This window comes from Pseudorca crassidens, chromosome 7 (assembly GCF_039906515.1).
Source record: "Pseudorca crassidens isolate mPseCra1 chromosome 7, mPseCra1.hap1, whole genome shotgun sequence".
Classification (NCBI taxonomy): Eukaryota; Metazoa; Chordata; class Mammalia; order Artiodactyla; family Delphinidae; genus Pseudorca; species Pseudorca crassidens.
Window position 1 is genome coordinate 12,734,422 of NC_090302.1, and position 22,504 is coordinate 12,756,925.

General features: G+C 45.0%; 2 protein-coding genes across 3 annotated transcripts in view; one reads left to right on the top strand and one right to left on the bottom strand.

Annotated features, from left to right (window-relative positions):
• Positions 1 to 4,881, bottom strand: part of MORN5 (MORN repeat containing 5) — a 33,483-nt gene extending 28,602 nt beyond the window's left edge. For both annotated transcript variants that reach the window (XM_067742394.1, XM_067742393.1), the window contains exons 1-2: positions 4,741 to 4,881; positions 926 to 1,073 (exon numbers count right to left, since the gene is read on the bottom strand). In XM_067742394.1, the coding sequence (XP_067598495.1) occupies positions 926 to 1,073; positions 4,741 to 4,787 (195 nt within the window). In that variant the 5' untranslated portion in view covers positions 4,788 to 4,881. The remainder of the gene's footprint in view (positions 1 to 925; positions 1,074 to 4,740) is intronic.
• Positions 4,882 to 4,975: 94 nt separating this feature from the next.
• On the top strand, positions 4,976 to 19,564 carry NDUFA8 (NADH:ubiquinone oxidoreductase subunit A8). The gene is made up of 4 exons (XM_067743397.1): positions 4,976 to 5,132; positions 11,004 to 11,167; positions 15,149 to 15,314; positions 19,246 to 19,564. The coding sequence occupies exons 1-4, from the start codon at positions 4,980 to 4,982 to the stop codon at positions 19,381 to 19,383; spliced, it is 621 nt and encodes a 206-aa protein (XP_067599498.1). The 5' UTR covers positions 4,976 to 4,979; the 3' UTR covers positions 19,384 to 19,564.
• Positions 19,565 to 22,504: the final 2,940 nt, after the last annotated feature.

Consider the following 22,504-nt stretch of genomic DNA (forward strand, 5'->3'; position numbering starts at 1 on the left):
TCTACTTGTAGCCCACAAATCCCAGGCTAAGAACTGACTTAGATGATTTATCATGATAGTAATGGTGGAGTTAACATTTATTGAGTGCCTACTGTGTGCCAGGTACTGAGCAGAGTGCTCACATATATTGCCTCATTTATTCTCATAATCATCCTAGGAGATGCCTAGTACTCTCATGGCCAGTGGAATCATGGTCCCCCAAAGATGTCCACGTCTAATCATTGAACCTATGAATGTGTTAACTTTACATGGCAAAAGGGACTTTGCAGATGTGATTAAGTCAAGGACCTTGAAGTGGGGAGATTATCCTGGATTATCTAGGTGGGCCCAGTGTAATCACAGGGGTCCTTATAAGAGGGAGGCAAGAGGGTCAGAGTGAGAGAAGACAAGGTGATGATAAAAGCAGAGGGAGAGGAGATGTGATGACGGAAGTGAAGGTCAGAGGGATGCATGGCCACGAGCCAAGGAATGCAGGCAACTTCTAGAAGCTGGAAAAGGCAAGGAAGTGGATCCTCCCACAGAGCCTCCAGAAGGAATGCAGCACTGCTGACCTATTGTAGACTTCTGCTGTCCAGAACCATAAGATAATAAGTTTCTGTTGTTTGAAGGCACTGAGTTTATAGTAATTTGTTACAGCAGCAATATGATACTAATACAACCATTGTTCCAGTTTATAGACAAGAAACATGAGTCTCAGAAAGGGGAGGTCATGGGCCCAAGGTCACACAGTTGGTGGCATAATAGGATTCAAATTCATCACGGCCTGTCCAGGAGCCCTTCTGGATCCAGAAGGAGAGGATTCCAGAGCCCTGAAGATCAAGAGGAGGGAGAAAAGGGCAGCAGAGGGGGAGGGCAGGGTGCGTGTCAGGGGGGCTCTTCCTGTCCGAGGCGTTCCCCTCTGCAGACTCCCTCCCCAGCTGATTACCTTTACAACCAATCCTTTCTCCCAAATGGCATCATATCGGCTCCCACTGGGGAAGTACAAGGTTCCTTGGCCATGAAACATGCCGTCCTTCATTTCCCCAACATACTTTGTTTCGGTAGGGAGGATGTATTCGGCTTCACCCTCCATCCTGTAAGGACAAAGGGAAGTCACTGAGCCCTCATGGCAGCTGGAGGATCAGAGCTGGCGGCAGCTGGAGGATCAGAGCCAGCAGGAACCTCAGGGTCCTTGGACGTTACTGTCCCAGCAATATTCTGTTCAGAAACAAAATGTTTGTTTCCCTCAAAGCTCAAAAGTAAGAGGGGCTGTGTGTCGAAGGGGATGCAGGGTTTGGTCTACTTGTTCTCCCTCTCTCAGGTAGGGACTGTCCTGGAGTTTACACTGCCCCTGGAAGCCCCCCTTGGGAGGCCCAGGGAGGGGAACAATGCGTCCAAAGCCGCACAGTAAGCACTGTGAAGCAGAGATGGGGGCCAGGTTTCCTGGTAGCTGATGCTGGGTCTTCCCCGTCCCCCACAACCAGCCTACCCCTGCCCATTGCGCCGTAAGTAGGAAACTGGGAAAAGTGTGAAATTTAGATAGGAAACAGGAATTTGAATCCTACTTCACCATGCTCTAGATGTATCATCTTGGAGACTTTCCTAAATCTGTTTTCCCTCCTTCCTTTGTTCCTTCCTTTGTTCCAAGAAATATTTACAGAACACCTGCTATATTCCAGGTGCCTTGCTGAGTCTAGTCTGTTGGATACAATACTACAGACACAACAGTGACCAAGGTAGATGCAGTCCTTGTCCTCGGGGAGCTCACAGTTCAGTGGGGGACACAGTTTAGCAGTTATATAATGTGTGGTCAGTGCCATGTAGAAGACAGGCCCCCACCTGAGCACGGGGCAGGGAACCAGCTGGACCACTTACTTCACGTGTGAAATGGCTGAGATTAATGCCCAAGATTAACCCAGATACTGGTAACAGTTTTCCTAGTAAAGGGCCTGACATATAGTGAGTGCTTAAGAAATACGCTTTCATTCATTCCTTCATTCCTTCTCCATTCTTCCCCACTAGCTGGAATTTACCTCTCCTAACTCTGAACTTCTTTGTGGTTTTGTTTGTACCTCCGTTGGACGCCTTGCACTTTCTGCGTTGCATCGTAATTACATACCTCATCTCCCCTATTTAATCAAAGCTTCTTGAGAGGAAGACCTTGGTATCCTCAGCTCCTAGAATTATGTTTTTTTTAAATAGGTGCTCGTGAACATCTACTAAGTAAGGAACGAAGGAAACAGAAGGGCCAGTGGACTTCCTGAGTGGATGACAGAAGTTGCCACTGTGACAGAGGCCCCAAGCAGGAGAGCACTGTGGTTAAGTCACAGCTTCTGAGCCGGGCAGGCCTGGAGTCCAGACCTGGCTCCACCTCTCCATGCCTGCGTGACCTTGTGTGACCTCCACCTTTCTAAGCCTGAGTTCCTTATCTGTAAAATAGGGATAATGATGACACCCCTGCCAAGTTGTTGCGCTAATGGCTATGAAGCTATCATAGAATGCCTGACGTATAGAAGAGCTTAAAAACTATTTTGCTTTTACTTTGCTGCAAGACACAGAAGGAAAGAGAACTCCTCTTCTTCTTTTTCATTTCTTTAAATTTTTTTTTTGGCTGCATTGGGTCTTAGTTGTGGCACGTGGGATCTTCGTTGAGGCATGCGAGATCTTTCGTTACTAGCGTGCGGGCTTCTCTCTAGTTGTGGTGTGCGGGCTCCAGGGCGCGTGGGCTCTGTAGTTGTGGCACCCGGTTCCAGAGTGCGTGGGCTCTGTAGTTTGTACCGCGCAGGCTGTCTAGTTGAGGCGTGCAGCTCGGTAGTTGTGGCACGCGGGCTTAGTTGCCCCGCGGCACGTGGGATCTTAGTTCCCTGACCAGGAATTGAACCCACGTCCCCTGCGTTGTAAGGCGATTCTTTACCACTGGGCCACCAGGGAAGTCCCTCCTCTTCTTCTTTCCTCTACCTCTTTGCTTGAGATCACATCTGTCATTTCTAAACATAGTCTCCATCTAAGCCCTTCTCTGAGATTTGGCATCTCCCCTCTTATTATTTTTTTTTACTGCAACTTGGACACTATTATTCAGACCACCTACAGACATCTCCAGCCCACCCCAAATAGAACTCATCCTCTCCTCCCCCAAAGTAGCCGAATCTTCCAAGTTCAAAGCCTGGAGGTGGGCTCTGGGCTGGGATTGGAAGCAGTCTCTGAGTGGGACCAGGAGCCAACCAGCTGCCGACTCCTGGCAATGAAATCGCCCAACTTCTAAATTTTTCTCTTTCCTGCAGCCCCACTGCCTCTGCCTTGGCCCGGAGACCTGGTGCCTCTTACCGAGACAGTGGCAATGGGCTCTGACCTGATCTCCCCACCTCCACTCTGCTTCCTTCCGTCCCTCTTTCCATCCTCCCCTTCCTCCTCTCCCTCTCCTTCCCTTCCGTTTTTTCTTTTATTCATTCAAGGTGAAAAGCCTTCATTTTTTATATGTATTTTTTTGGCCATACCATGCAGCAAGTGGGATCTTAGTTGCCCCACCAGGGATCGAACCCACGCCCCCTGCATGGGAGTGCGGAGTCTTAACCACTGGACCACCAGGGAAGTCCTGAAATGCCTTCACTTTAAATCCAAAGTAAATTAGAAAGAACAAAGAGAGCTACTTCATAATGAAGACATCAATCCTTAACAAGGATATGATGACCATATCTCAAATATTATTCATTCATTCATTCTCTTATTCATTCATGTGGCTAACATTAACTGAGTGTGTGCTAGACAGATGTACTATGAGGAGGGATACAGAGATGAAATAAATTAGATTTCCTAATGACCAGCACTACCAAGGGTCTAACAGTGGCTCTTCCCACCCACAGAATTGTGCATGGTGTTCAAATCTCTCTAAGTAAGAGCACAGCCCCCCTGTCTAGCTTGGGCTCCCACTCTCCTCCAGGCACATTCTACACTCCACCCAAACTGAACTGCCTGCTCTTTCCCTTATAAGCCCTCTGAGCTATTGCTCATGCTGTTCCCTTTGCCTGGAAGCATTCTTCACCTTGCATCTCCACCCACCTAGATCCTACTCAACCTTCAGGGCCCATTTCAAATATTGTCTCCTCCATGAAGTCTTCCAGGACTGCTCCAACTAGATGCATCCTCTACAGGGGCTCAGCAGCAGGGGTCTATAGTAGAAAGCACATGGGCTCTGAAGTCAGATCTGGTTTTCATCTCTGCTCTGTCAAATGCCAACTTGGTGACTTTGAGCACATTATATAATTACCTTGTGCCTCACTTTTCCCATCCGTATAATGGGGATGATTATATCTATCTCATAGGATTGCTACGAGGAGGGAAATATTCAAGCAAAGCCACTATCTGAAATTATCTTCTCATTTATCTGTTTGTTGGCAGTATACCAACTAGACGATACGCTTCACAAGAGCAAGAATCTTGACATTTTTAATATTCTTATCCCTATATCTAAGACTGGCATTTAGCAAACACACATATATACGGGTATACATGGAATGGATGTATCTCAGCTCTGCTGTTTATTAGATATGCGTCCTTGAGCAAGTTACTTCACTTCTCTGGATCTCATTTTCCTGAACTGTAAAATGGGAATAAACGTTCCTATATGAAAGGGTTGTCCTGAAGTTTAAAAGGCATAAAGTTTGTGAACGTGTCTGGTACAAAGTCCTTTGCAGAGGCAAAAAGACCGCCGGCTTTTCCCAGTCACGGATGTTCAAGACATAGTGAATCAAACGAGGTCCTTACCTCCCATCTACAAATTCCCCAATATATTGGCTCCCCGTGTACTCCATGGCGCCTGCCTCTAGCTTCCAGCCGTTGGGAGCCCAGAGTCTCGGTGTTTCCCGCCTCACTATGACAACCAGAAGGGATAGGCGGAACCGAGGCGAAGCCCCACCCCCAGGGTCCGCGGAATTTCCTGGCTCTGCGCATGCTCTGTCGCTCGCTGTTGGGCAGAGCAGTGCGCCTGCGTGCCGCCGCTGCGCATGCGCAGACGGTACGTGGCCCACGGCAGTCGGAAGGGGAGTTCAAGGAGACGTGGGCGACGCGGCAGCGGGCACCTCCTCGGGGTCGGGGCTACCGCCGTCATGCCCGGGATAGTGGAGCTGCCCACTCTGGAGGACCTGAAAGTGCAGGAGGTGAGGCTCGTCCGGAGGATAGGCAAGCGGGGCACAGGGCTACAGCTTCCCGGGCCTGGGCCCAGCCCTGCTTGCACTCCGCGGACCCTGGGCCCCGGATCCCCCATCCCCACCCCATGCCCCCAACACTTACACAAGTTGACCCTCGGAGGCCTCCTGGTCAGCTCGGGGAGACCCATCCCTAAGTAGCTCGAGAACTCTCCTCCCCTTCCCCGCAGCAACCTGCGTCTCCTTTACGTGAATAATAGTACTTTTTATTAAGCACCAACCAGGGTCACTTTACTTATTTCATGTCACTTAATACTCAAACCTCCTTGCGAAGTGAGTGTGCAACCCCGGGTGCTCCAGTCGAGGGAGAGAGAGTCACCTTAAAGTAGCATCGTCGGTGCAGAGTGCATTGGAGTGGAGCTAGGAAGCCGCAGAAAAAGGAGATGATATTGGAGAGTGAATTTGCTAACAGCCTGGGAAAGTGTTTGGTAATAGGACATTTAAAGCATTCATTTATTCAAGAGCTCTCATTTGAATAATTACCCATACACTGGAAAATGAGATAGTCCCTGTCCTCATAGAGTTTATAATCTAATAGGGAGACAGAAACATAAAGAGGCAATTACAGTACAGTGTAGTTAGTGCTATGAGAAGTGAAGACCGATAATACTAATTACAGCAGACATGATCAGGCCTTTTCTAGATGTCAGGCAGGTTGCTAATTACAGACATTAATTCATAGGGTCCTTCCAGCAACACTGTAAGGAAGGGTATAATCGATCTCTCCATGTTACAGATAAGGAAACAGGTCCTGAGAGAAGTGATTTGCCCAAGGTCACATGGTAAAGCTGGCATGTGAACCCAGGTCTGATTTTAAAACCCATGCTTTTAAACTACCATATCATGGGCAAAAGCTCAAAAGAGCGAGAAGGCTTAGCAGAACCTTTTGTATGTTGTGTTTTGCTTTTTGACATGACTCTTTTGTTGGTGGAAAGCAACAGTTGCTGAGCCGGGAGAGGTACCTTGGGCTGAGGCAGGGCTGGAAGCGACTTTCACAAGGCCAGACTGAGCAGTTTGGACTTCATCCTGTAAGTGAGGTGGTGGGGAGAGGTGGAAGATTTTAAGGCAAAAAAAGTTCCAGGACAGGACTGGATAATGCGGCTACACTGGAGGAGAGGGAGGGGAAGATGAAAAATTACATGCCAAAAATTATATCCCAGGCCCTGTGTTAAGTGTTTTACCTGCATTATTTCACTTCATCTTATATGCCTGTGAGAATGGCAACTATTATTATATTATTTTAATTATTATAATAAAGTGACATGTACCAAAAGTTGGGGGTGGGGACGTGTGGGTACTGCCAACAGACAGTTTGTTTCTTGCCCGACTCTGAAGCTGGGTTAAGACTTTGAGCTGCTGTGTTTTTCACTGGCGCTTTAATTTGGTTCAGCAGTCATCTGAGGTTCTGCTTCTTGCACGTGTTCCATTTCTGGAATAAACTTGCCTTTAGAGTTCACACAGTTGAATTGAGGAACAGATAATTACATAAATAGCTAAAATACAAAACCAAGTATGATTAAATGCTACAGAAGAGGGGCAGACATGGTTTAAGAAAAGAGGGTAGGATTTGAAGTTGTATCTAAATTCTAGGCCTAACTATTCGTTTACCTCGATGAGTCACTTTTCCCATTTGCAGACACAGTTATTTTATTTGTAAGTTCTCTGAGGCTATGAAGGGAACAGAGAAAGCACTTCTTGGGTATAATGTAAGACTTGGCTAAATGTCATTTGAAGAATGGCATTTACAGGCAGAGATGGAGAGAAGAACTTTCTAAACAAAGCAGGATCTGAGCAGAGGTAAGCAGGTGAGGCCAAAAATGGGTTCCAGGAAAGTGAGTTCAGTGTTCTAGAGGACAGCCAGCACCTTTTTAAAGTCTGGTGGGTGAGAAGGCCGGAAGGATAGTTGGGATCCGAAGGGTTTGAATACTTAAGTAGAAACTTAGGCCTTATTCTGCGGTTAAGCCTGAATCCTTCAAGGGTTTTGTTGCTAATTTGTTTTAATAACAGAGTAAAATAAGAATTGTCTTTTAGGGCAGCAGCTCTGTGAAGAATGGTTGGAAGAGAGGAATAAGAAAAACAGGAAACCAATAACTGAGGAAGATATTATTGACCCCAGCATGATTGGTGACTGTGCTTACAGAGAGGAAAGAATGCATTTATCTAGAATTGATCCGACTTAGCAATGACTTAGATATCAGAGGCAGCAAAGGTTGAGGAATCGGTGTCAGATTTGCAACTTGACAGAACTGGGGAAGCTAGAAGGAGTGGGTTTGAGAAGCAAGTTAAACCCATTTTGGACCTCATTGACCTTCGAGTTATATGACACATGCCTATGGAAAAATAGTCAGAAGCTTTGGGCAGGAAAATCCTTGTACACATTAACGATTTTGAGTAAAAATAATGGCCAGTATTTATGATGTGCTTCTATGTGCTAGGCACTGTTCTTCATATCTTTAATGTGTGTTAACCCTGACAACAGTTCTATCAACTAAGTACTATCATCCCCCATTTTACATAAATTAAGCAAAATACAAAACCTAGTATAAATTAAGTACTACAAAAAAAAAAAGGTGCAGATCTGGTTTAAGGAAGAGAGAACAGGACTAGAAGACTGCTCATAGATTGTGGGACTTTTTCTGCCTCTGTTTCCGCACCTGCAGACCATCTAAACCTGCTGTGCAGTGAGGCTATTATGAGGACAGATGAGGAAGGGCATTGAAATTCTGTGTTCTTTGAGACAAAGGGAGCTGAATGAATCTGAGAGGGTATTCACAGTAAGCAGCTGTGAAAGGCTGTGGCTTCTGTTGGAACTTGTCAGTATTAGTGAAGAAGCAGGTGAGGGGTGGTGGTGACATCTGAAGTTCTTTGCCTCCTCAGTGATGCAATGGGGAGAGGCCTGATTGGAGGTCACACTTTCTGGTGCTAGTTCTGCACTTGCCACTGACTTGCTGCGCCATCTCGAGCACATTGCTCCTTTTCCTTAGGAAATAAATTCAGTGAGTGGTTCTCAGCCTTGATTTCCCTGTGACAGGGCGTGTTTTATGTGCTCAACAACATGGGCATAACCTAGACTGGGATAAGACCTCTACACTTGTGGGGAAGTAAAGCAAAGAAAGCCATAGGCTTTTGGGGGCGTGATAGCTGTGAAGGCATCGGAGTAATTAAATCAGCCATTTAAAGATGTTTTAAGACATTTGACAAGGAAATAAATGCAGCTAACTTAATTTTTTAAATATATTAAGCTTTAAAAAAAGTTTGCGTCTTGATTTTTCAGTCTCCCAGCTCTTTACAGGTAATATAGCAAGCAAACGTGTACCACTCAATTAACGTAAGTAAGCTATTATCAAAAACTCGAATACAAAATTTTACAGATTTTTAAATGAGCATATTAGAATTGTCATGGCAAATTTCACTTACATCCTAAATTTACCTTTGCTTTGATAATTAGAACAGTTGTAATATTAGTAGTCATAGTCATAACTTTATTCTTCTCTTCCTATAGTGTGTAGATGAATTATCTCTTCATCTTTCCTTGCCTTTTATCTTATTAAAAATATTAATAATTTAACCTAAGCTGTGTGAAATTCCTGAAAAATGAAATTATAAAATTTTTATTGTTATAAAAATAATAATTATAAAATTATTCTCATGTAAAAGTTCTTAATACATATTTGCAGATCAAATCCAGGGGTATCTTAAGGCATAATGCACTAGGACAAACTAGATTTTATTCTAGGTACAATGGGTCAGTTTTAGAAAATCTGTTAATACTCTACATTACATTTATAGATTAATGAAAAAGAAACCTGAAAATTTCAGTCTTTCCTGGTGGAGGAAACAACAGTGCAACAAAGCCATTTATGGTTAGAAAGAAACTTCCCTGATGAGGAACGTCCAACAAGTATATCCCAGACACCAACAGCCAATATCATACCAAACTACTTTAAAGTTTAGAACAAGGCAAGGACGCCTACTGCCATTGCTGTTTGTCTGTATCATCCTGGGAAGTTTTGGTCAGAGCATTAACATAGGGAAAGAGAAGAAGAAGGAAAAAAAGATATAAGTGTCAGAGAGGAAGGGAAGCAGTTTTTATTTGTAAATGGAAGCTTTTCTCTTAATCCTCTTGAGTTTCCTATTAGAACTGACAAGAGTTCAGTAGACTGTGGTTACAGAGAAGATACAGTGTAAAAACAAGCAGTAACCAACTTGAAAATCTAAGGGAAAAATGTCCCATTTAGATAGTACCCAAAATGTGAGAATGCTGAGGAATAAACAAGAAATATGCAAGTTTCCTGTATGAAGGAAACTGTAATTTTGACCAAAGAAAGTGAGAATGAGCTAAATAAATGGAGAGACGTACTGTGTTCTGGATGAGAAGGCATCATTCATGTATTCTTAACTCTCTTGTAACTGTTACCTCCCCTGCTGCTGGCACAGAGTGAGTGCTTGACAGCTCCTTGTGCTGGGACGCCGTTTTGGGTGCTTGGTGGACCATGGTAAACACCACCTTAATTAGTTTAACTTAGGGAGAACGGACATCTTTACAGTAGTCGACCTCTGTTAAAAACAAAATGCCAGGGCTTCCCTGGTGGCGCAGTGGTTGAGAGTCCGCCTGCCGATGCAGGGGACACGGGTTCATGCCCCGGTCCGGGAGGATCCCACGTGCCGCGGAGCGGCTGGGCCCGTGAGCCATGGCCGCTGAGTCTGCGCGTCCGGAGCCTGTGCTCCACAACGGGAGAGGCCACAACAGTGAGAGACCCGCGTACCGAAAAAAAAAACAAACAAAAAAACCCAAAATGCCCACCCTCTTGGAGCTTACGTTCCAGTGGTCACAGATGGAGTGACCACTGGTGCTAGCTTATCTAAGATGATTAGGGAACGGCTGAGATAAAATGTGAGCAGAGACCCAATAGTGTAACAGTGCCCTTTCCTTTCTAATTTGTTATATAACTAGACTTAGTACAATTCCAATAGGATTATTGGAGGAAGGGTGTTCATCTGTAAGAACAGCCAGAACGGTTTTGAAAAGGATGAATAGTGAGGAGGATGGTCTTCCCAGACAACGAACAGTAATTCAAACATTGTGGTATCAGCACAGGAAGAGGTGGTACAGAAAAGAGGCTAGCAGGACCCCTGCTGCAGCAGCTGCTAGACAGGCTCTGGACTGTACCGTGAGCTGGCTGTAGCTACACTGTGCTTCTCAAGAAAATGTGCTGGGGTGCAAGTGAGTGAGACTGACACTGTCGTAGGGATGGCTGCCTTGGATATACTCTATAATTTTAAAAAGTTCACAGATTTGGTTCTTTATTATTAATAATAACTTGCTAAGCTAGATGCTCTTACTCATCCCTTCCAGTCTCTAATCTTCTGTGAGTCTGTCATCTTCTGGGAATCTTATATATCCTCCACTGTTACTTCTATTCCTGGAGAGGAGACTCGTCAGTGCTCCTCAGGGTTGGTTCCTCCCCGTACATCCCAGAAGCCTCCATCTTCCTTCAGAGCTCCACTTTCTCTCTCATAAAGATCTAAGGATTCCATTCGGGCTGCCATTTCCTTATGTCTAAAATGGGGATGAGGATGGTAATATCAGCCTGATGAGATTATTACAAAGGTGTGGAAAATCATACATGTGAAAGAGCTCTGTGATCTCTGAAGCACCATACATCATAAGGGATTATTACAGAGTCCCCTGTCTTTAGTGTTCTTGGCAAAGTCAGAACGGGGCTACCTTCATGTTCCCTCTATCTTGACCAGCATGAGGTGAGGTTAAAGAAGTGGTGTCCTGGTACAAATCTGGTCCTTCTCCTCTGTTCCTCTCCCCAGGTGAAAGTCAGTTCTTCTGTGCTGAAAGCTGCGGCCCATCACTATGGAGCTCAGTGCGATAAGCCCAACAAGGAGTTCATGCTCTGCCGGTGGGAAGAGAAGGACCCGAGGCGGTGTTTAGAGGAAAGCAAGCTTGTCAACCAGTGTGCCCTGGACTTCTTTAGGTAAGATCTTTTCACGTCAGTGCCCACTGGTTGCAACATCAAGGTATACGTATCTCCGTGAACATCCAGCTAATTAAATGGAAGGGTAAGTTTACTAATTTTAGTAGGGAATGGAAGGCTTTGCAGTCACATAGACCAAAGTAGAGCACAGAATAAAGGAGAGTTCTTTTTGTTCTTTATTACTTGGCACTTTTTTTTTTTTTTAAAGTATAGTTGATATACAGTGTTGTGTTGGGACTTCCCTGGCGGTCCAGGGGTTAAGACTCCATGCTTCCAATGCAGGGGGCATGAGTTCCATCCCTGGTCGGGAAGCTAAGATCCCACATGCCCTGTGGCCTAAATAAATAAATAAATAAATGAAATTACAATGTGTTAATTTCTGCTGTACAGCAAAGTGATTCAGTTATTCACATATATATTCTTTTTCATATTCTTTTCCATTATGGTTTATCACATGATACTAAATATAGTTCCCTGTGCTATACAGTAGGACCTTGTTGTTTATACATTCTATATATAATAGTTTGCATCTGCTAATCCCAAACTCCCAATCTTTCCCTCCCCCATCCCGCTTGGCAACTATAAGTTGGTTCTCTATATCTGTGAGTCTGTTTCTGTTTTGTAGATAAGCTCATTTGTGTCATATTTTAGATTCTACATATAAGTGATATCCTATGGTATTTGTCTTTCTCTTCCTGACTTACTCAGTATGATAATCTCTAGGTCCATCCATGTAGCTGCAAATGGCATTAGTTTATTCTTTTTTATGGCTGAGTACTATTCCACTGTGTGTGTGTGTGTGTGTGTGTGTGTGTGTGTGTGTGTAGACCACATCTTCTTTATTCATTCCTCTGTCAGTGGACATTTAGGTCACTTCCATGTCTTGGCTATTGTAAATAGTGGCAAGTTCTTTAATCTCCATGAACCCCAACTTCCAAATTGTAGAGTAATACCTATCATAAGATTGTTGTGAGAAATTTGAAAAGGCACATAAAAACTTCTTAGCACAGGGCTTGCTTATAGGCATTTACTAGATTGTTATCATTATCATTACTACAGAACACACAGTTATGATGGAAAGGAAAGGTGTTCAGAGTCAAGTGTTGAGGTAGGCCACTGTACTTGATATAAGTAAAAAAAATCCAAATTATAATTGTGGAAAAATGTTTTAACCGTATTAGTCAGAACTCTATTAAAAAGGACAGAAACTCAACTCAGAGGGAATTGGCTCATGTCACTGTAAAGTCCAGAAATAGGACTGGCAGGACTGGATTCAAGGGCTTAAATAATTTCACACCTACTTGGTATCTTTTGGCTTCACCTCTTATCCCCCACCCCCAGTTTCTTAGTCCTGCTTTCTCTGTCAAATTCATTTTCAAAGAGACCCTCTCCTTGCTTTAGCAGCAATGGCCACCAGCCATTCCAAGCTGCTGTGCTCCTTGCTTAGCAGACCCAGACAAAGAGTGCCACCCAGTAGCATGAGCAGTGGTCCCTGGACTGAGTCTCATTGGCCTGGCTGGTCAACTTCATGTGCATATCTTTGAATCAGTTGTGTTTCAGGAGATAAAATGCTGTGAGTGGTCAGGCCTAAAGTGGGGAGTAGACTTAGATTCATCTAAATCACATTGCCGAGCGATAGGGAGAGGTTGTTCCCCAAAGGAAAATTTGAAGGATGTTCCAGAAGAATAGAGAATGACTGCTGGCTAGGCAAAACCTTACAATGACGCTAGAGGAAAAAAAAATTGCTTCACACAATAGCTGCTTTCCTTCTTTCTTGCTTCTGCTGTCTTTGTCCACGTGCAGAGATATTTTTGTGCTTAAAGTCATGGTGTGTGTACATTTGAAAATTCATATTTTCACTTGAAACTATTGGAAACATGCTTTCAAGTTGCTCTGTCTTCATGATCATCATTTTTCATGGCTGTGTAATATTCCATCAGTAGATAAACCAGCCATAATTTTGTTATTAAACATCATTATTGATTGTTTTGGATAAATCTGCAGTGATTACATTTGTGTAGAGATCATTTTCATTTTATAATTAATTCCTTGGCATAAATTTCCCAGCAGTGAGATTATTCTTTAAAAGGCTTTGAACATGATTTATGGCTCTTGAATTACAGTTGGAAGTTGGGCCAGTTTATGCTGTCCTCAGCCTGTATCCTGGTATCCGTCTCCAGCATTGCATATTATTTAAATACTTGATAGGTACAAAGTGGTGTTTTACTCTTGCTTGAATTTGCATTGATTTGATTGCTAATAAGGTGGAATGTGTGTTCCTTTAAAATTTTTTTATTTTCTAAGAGAACTTTGGCAAAGTATTTTTCCTTTGACTCAGAGGGAGCATGTTTAAGTGGGAAATGGTTGGATTTCACAAGCTCCTGAGGTGCTGAACTAGCTTGCTGTAAGCACTAGTAGGTAATTGTCTATTAGTGTGGGTGCCAGGGTAACAGAGCCCAGAACATAGACCTAAGTACCAGAGTGATGGTTTGCAGCCTTTCTTCCGCTGCAGCATATTGGAGGAGTCCGAAACTCCAACTGGACACGGTTGCTCACCACCATCGCGATTCTTAAGTCGAGGCTAGGGGGGTGCAGTTTTGTGTACCGTAGAAATGCAGGTCGTTGAGGCTAGAGGTAACCCAGAAAAGCTCCCGAGGCTTTGACATTCCTTCTTCCTTCCTCTTAACACATCCCATCACCCCCAAGGCTATACTCAAAATACCTGCAAAGGGGGTTTCCCTGGTGGCACAGTGGTTGAGAGTCCGCCTGCCGATGCAGGGGACGCGGGTTCGTGCCCCGGTCCGGGAAGATCCCACATGCCGCGTAGAGGCTGGGCCCGTGAGCCATGGCCACTGAGCCTGCGCGTCTGTCCGGAGCCTGTGCTCCGCAACGGGAGAGGTCACAACAGTGAGAGGCCCATGTACCGCAAAAAAAAATACCTGCAAAGGTATAAGAAACTGGTGCCCCTTGGTTGCCTCCCAGGAGGGGAACCGAGCAGGAATGGAAAGCCAGTTTTTCTTTATGTATTTCCTTCGGCCACCTCCGAGGTTCTTCCCGAGACGTGTTAAATACGATTCCTGTGTTGAGTGTAGCTAGATTCTTGGCGTGTGACAAGCAAATACTTCATTATTATTCCACCGGGGGAAGGAGGTGCTCCACGCTTCTTCCACTGCCTCAAATATGGCTTTTACATAAAATAACCGTATTTTCTTCTCGTTTGACTTTGCATTTATTTGATTACTAGCAAAGCTGAATGGTGAGAGAAGGGGGATTTCGCAAAATAATGGAGGCTTATCCCTTTTATACACAAAAGTTAGTTTTTCTTCAGCCATTTCTGGTTACCACAAAATGAATTATATGCTATGTTGCTTCTTAACAGAGAGCAAATATAATTTAACTTTCTTCTTAATGACAAGGATTAATCTCTGTTTTTGTTCAGTGCCTGAATAGAATGAAATCTTTTGAGCTTTGGAGGCGTGTGGGGCAGGTTGCCTCTACACTGATCGACCCCAGGATCAGAAGATCCTTGTTAGTTTGTGAATTTGCTTTTTATAGTCTGTCTCCTCCTTTGTCAATGTCTGTCGCCTCTGACTTCTGTCAGCATGCCCATCTCTGAGTGCGCCTCCTTCTCTTCTAAATTTGCGAAGTGGGTAATCTTTAGATTGGATCTAAGAAGAATAAATAGGTCCCAAGTGAGGAGTTCTAAGTGAAATATATACGCCTTAGACCACAGTCTTTTGACATTTCTATTCATTTGTTTTTGCTACACAAAGAAATTAGGTCTTATTCCTCAGAAATCTTTTTTTACGTATTGTTTCTCAACCTGAGGCTCTCCAAGGGGTCTTGTAAGTGAGGTAAGCGTACTCCCGTACCTTTCAAAAAGCAAGGCTGTGTGTATGAGGTCTGCACCAAATTTTTCCCCACTTTTTTGTTTTTCATCGTTTTGCAAAGAGCTGCCCCTAATCAAGCCCTCTTTTCCAGGCAGATAAAGCAGCACTGTTTGGAGCCTTTTACAGAATACTGGACCTGCATCGATTACTCCGGCTTGCAGTTATTTCGTCGGTGTCGCAAACAGCAGGCGAAGTTTGACGAGTGTGTGTTGGACAAACTGGGCTGGGTGCGACCCGACCTGGGGGAGCTGTCAAAGGTAACACAGTTTCCTGCTGCTCTCTCCCTCTCTCTCTCTCTCTCTCTCTCTCGCTCTCGCTCTCGCTCTCTCTCGCTCGCTCTCTCTCACTCGCTAAGGGTGGGGAAAGGCAGGGGGTGGAATGGGTCTTCTGTGAGTACAGATCTGATGTGAGAAATCCAGACTGACCAGTCAGCTTCATTAGGGAGTGGTTATACACAGTCCAGAGGGAGTTTATTTAATAGAAGTGTTCCTTTAAATAGCTCGCCCAGCATGTGCAGATTGGTTTTTGATTAATTAGCTAACTGAAGAACAGAAGGGAGTAGATGAGGATAAACAAAATGTTAGGGGCACCGTCAGTTGAAAACATTGAGTTTATTGTGGGGAAATAGGTTTGAGGTTATGCCACATTTTTCAGGAACATACCTGAGATTAAAAAAAAAAAAAAAAAGTGATGCCTATAGTCTAAAAAGCTTGTTTCTCTGTTCTTTCTCCCATATTTCCTGTCTCAGTTGTGACACCACCATCTGTTGAACCCTCAGAGGGAGAAACCTGAATGTCTTGTTTCTTCACTTTGCACTCTTTCTTCCTTTATCCAGTCCTCAATTCCTGTAGCATCTCCTGGAGTATTGTTTTGAATCCCCTCACTGTCCCCCACTTCCTGGACAGGAGTTCTTAACTGGGCTACGTGCATTTCTGGGAGGGGAGGATGGACCACTATAGGCGTGATCTGTGTGGAAAATAAGTCAAATATCACTTTCCTTTAAAAAAAAAAAACAGCTTTTCAAGGGGACTCCTATTTGCTTGCAAAACAAAGCATCCCCTCCATATCCTGACATGCCACAGCCCTTTGTGATCTGACCCATCCCTGGCTTCTTAAGCATTGTCACCCTCCATGCCCTCTGGGAAGCATAGGTAGCAAGGCATGGCGGGAAGAACTCTGGTTTGAATGGAGACTGAGAGTGGATTTGAATGGTAGTTCCCTGACTTAATTGCTGTGGGTCCTTGAGCAAATTTCTTAACATTTCCTATCCTACCCCATTTATAAGATGGGACCAGTCTTAATCCCTGTTTTTCTGTGAGGATTAAGCTACGGAGCCTGTGTGAATCCCCAGCACAGTACCTGGCACATAGGTCCACAGTTAGTGTTCGTTCCCTCCCTTTGTGTGTGGCATCTGTGGATAGTTGGTTCTTAAGCTTTTTGCCATAAGTAGAGGAATGGTTAAGCAATTTTTTTGTGTGTGTATCTGGCATATCTTTACTTCGGATATCTTCTTTGCCACCAAACAAATTATTTTATTTATTTTTATTTAAAATAAATTTTTATTGGGCTTCCCTGGTGGCGCAGTGGTTGAGAGTCCGCCTGCCGATGCAGGGGACACGGGTTCATGCCCCGGTCCGGGAAGATCCCACATGCCGCAGAGCGGCTGGGCCCGTGAGGCATGGCCGCTGAGCCTGCGCGTCCGGAGCCTGTGCTCCGCAACGGGAAAGGCCACAGCAGTGAGAGGCCTGTGCACCGCAAAAAAAAAAAAAAAAAAAAAATTATTGAAATATAGTTGATTTACAATGTTGTGTTACTTTCAGGTGTACAGTAAAGTGATTCAGAGATATATATATGTGTATATATATACACATATATATATATTTTTTACATTCACTTCATTATAGGTTATTACAAGATACTGAGTATAGTTCCTTGTGCTATACAGTAGGTCCTTGTTGGTTATTTATTTTATATATATCGTAGTGTGTATATTTTAATTCCAAATGAACAGATTATTTTCAATAGTTGGTAATTCTAAGCTGGAAAGTGGTGGAACTTTTACATAGAATAGAGAAAACTACCGTTTCTCACATCTGTCTCACGAAAGGAGAATTTACAAATCACGTTGTTAAGAAAGCATTTTTATTCCTGACTCTTTGTAATAACATTTTTAAAAACCTATAAAAGGAAAACGTACTGTTATCTGAACTCTCTTCAAAAGTGTATTTCCTTAAGAGGATTCTCAGCTTTAGTTATACCTAAGTTCAGTATTCGGTCTCTTTCTAAGAACGGTCATAATTGGCTGCACAAAGCCTCCATTTTAGCGTCATTCACTTGTGCATTCTGGTTCCACTGGCTTGCCCTTCCCTCCTGTTTGCCCCCAGTGAATTCATACTCACTCGTCCAGTCTCAGCTCAGGTGTCAGGTCTGTCTTTGAAGTTTCTGGCTCTCCTAGGCAGGATTGCTCTCTCTCACCCATAATTCCATTGTCCTAATAATATTAATATTGAAAATAACTAATGGAGCACCTGTTCCATACATCAGGTGCTTCACGTATATTACTCTAATAACCCTAGGAGCTACTACTAGCTCCGTTTTACAGATAGGAAATTGAAGGTTAAGTCAGGTGCCCAAGGTCATTTACCTAGTAATTAGTTTGACCACATGCTTCTGCTCCTTTTCTATTTTGAGTGTGGTGCAGAAGAGGAAGTTGCTTTATTGTCCTTTCCCCAGTAATTTGTCCTTTAAAGGGGTCCTTTTATTTTTTCTAGATTTATTGCATAGACATCTTGAATTCCTTAAAGGAGCTTCAGATGCCAGCTGGAGGCATTTGGAATACTCTGTCAAGCAGTAAGGAACCATTAGTGATCTCTAATTATAGCAGAGAGATGAGAAAACTGTTTTAAAAGCAAATAAAAAACTATTCTGGACTTGTAGTCAGAAGACTGGGGTTCCAGCTCCAACTCTTGACATTTGCTGTGTCTTGATCTTAGACAAGCCAGCCATCTCTGCTGCTCTTCCGTGAACTCGAGATAATTATGCCTTAGAGGGAGGTTATAATAAGAATTATTTATAATTCTTATTTATAATTAATTCTAATATATTTATGGGAAGACTGATCTGGTCACAGTATGTGGAGTGGCTTAGGAGGCCACCAGATAACAAGACTACTGATAACCGTGGCCTTCTGTCTTTCTGCCTCTCTGGGCCTGTTTCCTCATCTTTAAAATGAGAACAATTTCTGCTGGGTTTCTGATGGAGACTTCTGTGGGTTTCAGTGGGTGTAAAACGCCATCCTCCTCTCTCCCCGGGACCCCAGTTGGCTCCCTCTCTCGCCTGGCCCGTTGGCTCAGCGCCCCCGTCTAGCTTCTGCTCCTTCCGGCCTGGCCTGCAGACGTGAGTAAGTTACTTCCCTGCTCCAGTGGCACCTGTTGCCCTTGGGTTAAAATTCAAGCATCTTTGTGTGTCGTTCATCGCCTGGCTCCCGTGTCTCAGTGTCGAGCATTCTGTGAGAGCACGGGCTTTGGAGCAGGCAGATCTCACTTCAGGTCCATCCACCGTTAGCTGGGGGGTCCCAGTGAACCTGCAGGTTGACCTCCGAGGAGTGTGAGAGTGAACTGGAGTAATGCGCTTGGCGTCACGTCTAACAACAGGACGTGCTTGGTGAGGGGCCGCCTCTCCCTGCGCTCTGTGCGCGGCCCGTGCTTCGGCTGCCCCAAGGCCGCGCCCCTGTCTCGGTGTGCACTGTTGGCTTCCTGGAAGGGCTTTTCCTCTCCAATCTTCCTGGTTGGCTCCTGCTCACCCTTCAAGAGGAAAGTAAACGTTGCCCCCTCAGAGCCAGGCCGAGGACGCGTGGCCGTGCGGAGGAGGCCTTGCTGTCCTAGCGCTCATTCGTCTCTCGGTCACCGTGACCCGCTTAGGAAGGCCTGGGTGCTTTTCCGGGCTGTCTCCTTCACTGAGGACAGTGTGAATCGTGCTCTCTTCCGTATCCCTAACTTCTTCCATGTGGAATGACACAAAGTAGGCCTTCTTCAATGTTTATTCAGGGTAAGTGTGATTTGCTAGGGCTCTATGGATGGGGAGTGGCTGAGGCAGCCAGGGCGGAGGGGAGACCCCAGGAGGTGGGTTCATGCTCACAGCTTCTCCACCTGCCCCTCAGCTCTGCTTCTCCTCTTTTACCCGCTGTAGGTCACCAAAGTGAAAACAGATCGGCCTTTACCAGAGAATCCCTATGACTCAAGAGCAAGGCCAGAGCCCAGCCCTGAGACGGAAGGAGATCTGAAGCCCGCCAGACATGGCAGCCGCCTCTTTTTCTGGACCATGTGAAGATGGGTCCGTGGCCCACACCCAGTCATGCACCCAGGCAGCGGTGATGAAAACTCTCCTGTAGTTTCGTCAACCGATAGAGGGCTCTTTCCAGAATCACAAACATTAACAAAAACATTAATTTATGTGACTTGGCAGTTATTCTATACCGTTTCCTGCCCATTAAAAATTTTAAAGGAAACAGTTGTATTTTATTATGTTTTATATAACCTTTTGGCCTTTAAAGATGACTTCCCCTTGCTTTTTGTGCTTGTGGTCCTGCCTGCTCCTTTCTCTTTGCTTCAGGTAGGCATTTGCCAGTGTGGCAGGGGAGCCGTGCGGGGTCACAGGCAAATGGCTGTGAAGGGAAGGCTTTGTTGCCCGCGGCAGCGCCTCGGGGCCCGCGTGGGTTCACACAGTTTGAAGTCTCAACTTTCTTTCTTCCCATCCAACCTCTCTGACAGACAGAGTTCCCTGAAGGTCACACAAGGGAAGCATCCAGGGTAGGAGAAGTACAGAAACACGAGCCTCGTGACTCAGGCCGTGGGCGGGGCTCCTGGCGTGGTCTTCTGCAGTCCCGCTCAAAGTTCCTTAAAGAACCAAACTTCCACCACTTCCCCTTGATAGCCCATCCTCAAGCATTATAACCCAGATGTTTTTCCTGATAGACAAGGGAGTTGGAGGCTGAGCTCCCAGCTCCAAAGCCAGGAAGTCGGGAGGTCTGAGTGTCAGTTCCAGCCTTGGGTGTGTTTCTTAACCTCTTGTGAGAGGTTGAATTTGAGGACAAACTAAAGGGAACGTGCTTATCTACCTCCTGGGCAGGTTAAAGCCACAAGTATTTATAAAGCTCTTTGGTTCAAAGCACTGTTATGTCTTTCTTTTCCCTTTCATTCAATTCCTTTTTCACTACTAGGCTATTTCCTCTCCATCTGACTGGGGGTCACTTTACACCTTCTGGTCGTGGCCTTATATTGCGTATGACCCTGCGTAAGTCTCAGCTCCCTGGGCCTTGCTTTCCCATTTGCAGAGCCCTGGAAAGCAGAGTTGTATGGAGTCTTTATAAAGGCCTTTCCAACTCCTGGACACTCGAAGTGGGGAGATTGCAGTGAGGCATTAGTCTGTTGCCCAAAGTGTTAGGACAGAACACAAAGCATTGGAAGATGCGCCTTGCCCCCCACCCAGTTCTGACCCCTCATTTGGGAGCATTTTGGCTAAACCTTACTCGTCTGCAAAAGCTTGCCAGCCACCGTTGCCTTATTCTCCAATTTCAGAAGAAAAAGAATAGATTCTTAAATTTTTAAAACAGCTAAGGCAACACCCGTTAACCCCTTGCGGGCCCAGTCATTGGAAGTCATCCCTGGTGGGGAAAGTACAAGCAGGCCTGCAGATTTGTTCTTATGATAACCTCAGACTATGTGTTGCTTCCTAGGTTCTTTCTGCAAAGGAAGCTGGGACTTGCATCAGTAATAACAAATATTCATTGAGCCCTGTGCCTTGTGCCCAGTGCTTGACATGTGTCAACTCCTTCAATGCTCAGAGCTCTTTGAAAGAGTTTCTGATAAGTCGTTTCACAGGTGGAGGAGCTAACGCCTAGGGAGAGATTAAGAAGCCCCATTCCTCCTTCCTATATGAAATAGTGGATGTGGGATACAAATGAAAATCGTCTGGTTCCAATGGCCGCATCCTTGTCCTTCAAAGTCATCAGTGGTTCTCAGCCTTGTCTGCACGTTGGAATTACTGGGAGGCCCTGAAATACTGATGTTGGGATCCTACCCCGGAGAGATTCTGATGTAATTTGTCTGCACTATGGCCAGGCCGTGGAGGTTTTGAAAGCTCCCCAGGTTGCTCTAAGGTGGAAACCAAGGTCTAGGGCCCCTGATTGATTGAAGCAGGTCCAAGAGGTTAAGTGCTAGTAGGTAAGTGGCTGAGATTTAAACCCAGATACGCCTGATTCCAAAGCCCTTAGTCTTCCTCTGTTCGATGCATACACATCACCTGAGGTCTTATTAAATGACGATTCTAATTCGATAGGTCTGGAGTGACATCTGAGATTTCTAGTAAGTTGGTGGTGCTGATGTTGCTGGTCCCTGGACCACACTTTGGGTAATGAGGGAATAAACCACGGTATCTGAGCGCAGGATCTATGATTAATCTATCTGGCTGCAGTGTCTAGCGCCAGGCCCTCCCTGGAAGTTAATTCACTTCTTTAGAATCAGAGCAACAAGTCTTGAACTGTTAATGGCTTCAAATTCGACTCTAGGGTGTTTTAACTTTTGCCCAAGTTGGACAGAAGTTCTTGCCTTGCCTCCTCCTTGCTTTGAATTCCTTGAACGAAGAAATTCACTTTGGCTTTCCTGTGTTCTTGATGGGATCACACCACATCATAGCCTTCTAGGACTGAAGAGTCTTAAGTAAAGACAGAATTCCTAAAATCTCTCACCCCAGACGGGTTCACAATTTCAGTAGGTAAAAAGGTCACAGCACAATTTGAAAGCAGTCGGCGCGAAGAATCTCTGAGCAGGGCGTCAAATAATAGAAAGTCTTCCTGCTGGTTTGGCTTAAGAATAATGAGGCTGACTCCTCACATTCCCAAAGGAAAGTTATCTGCCCCCTTTCCTCTGCCAAGCCTGTTCCTGTCTTCCCTATCGGAGGGAATGGCGTCTCTATCCTTCCAGTGTCAAAACATGAGATGCTCCCGTGACTCCTGCGCACTGCTCTCCGTGTTCCAGTCGCACAGCAAGTCCTGTTGAGTTCCTTCTATAACCTTTCACGTCTGTTACTTCCTCTTTTATCTCAACTGTCACTGTCCTAGCCTGGTTTTGTTCCCCTTGCTTGGATTATCAACACCACTGCCTAACTGGTCTCCCACCGCCATCTCGCCATCCAGACCATGCCCCAACTTGCTGCCGTGCCTCTGCCACTCGAAAACCTTCAGTGGCTCCTGAATGGCTGTTAACTAAAGCCCAGATCCTTACCGGCATCCTGACACGCTGTAATCTGCCCTTAGCCTGGCCCATTTCCTGTACCACTATCTGACTCCTTGTCACAGACCCTACAGTCGCCCAAATGCCATCCCTCAAGAGTGTTTTCCAACTTACAACTCTTCACTAATGCCGCCACCATCCACTTGCTGGGAAACAAT

Excerpts from the sequence above, each read along its gene's own strand:
- NDUFA8 (XM_067743397.1), top strand. The coding sequence starts at position 4,980 with ATGCGCAGACGGTACGTGGCCCACGGCAGTCGGAAGGGGAGTTCAAGG. Across the intron at positions 5,133-11,003 it reads AGGACCTGAAAGTGCAGGAG|GTGAAAGTCAGTTCTTCTGT; the intron begins GTGAGGCTCGTC and ends TCCTCTCCCCAG. Across the intron at positions 15,315-19,245 it reads ACCTGGGGGAGCTGTCAAAG|GTCACCAAAGTGAAAACAGA; the intron begins GTAACACAGTTT and ends TACCCGCTGTAG.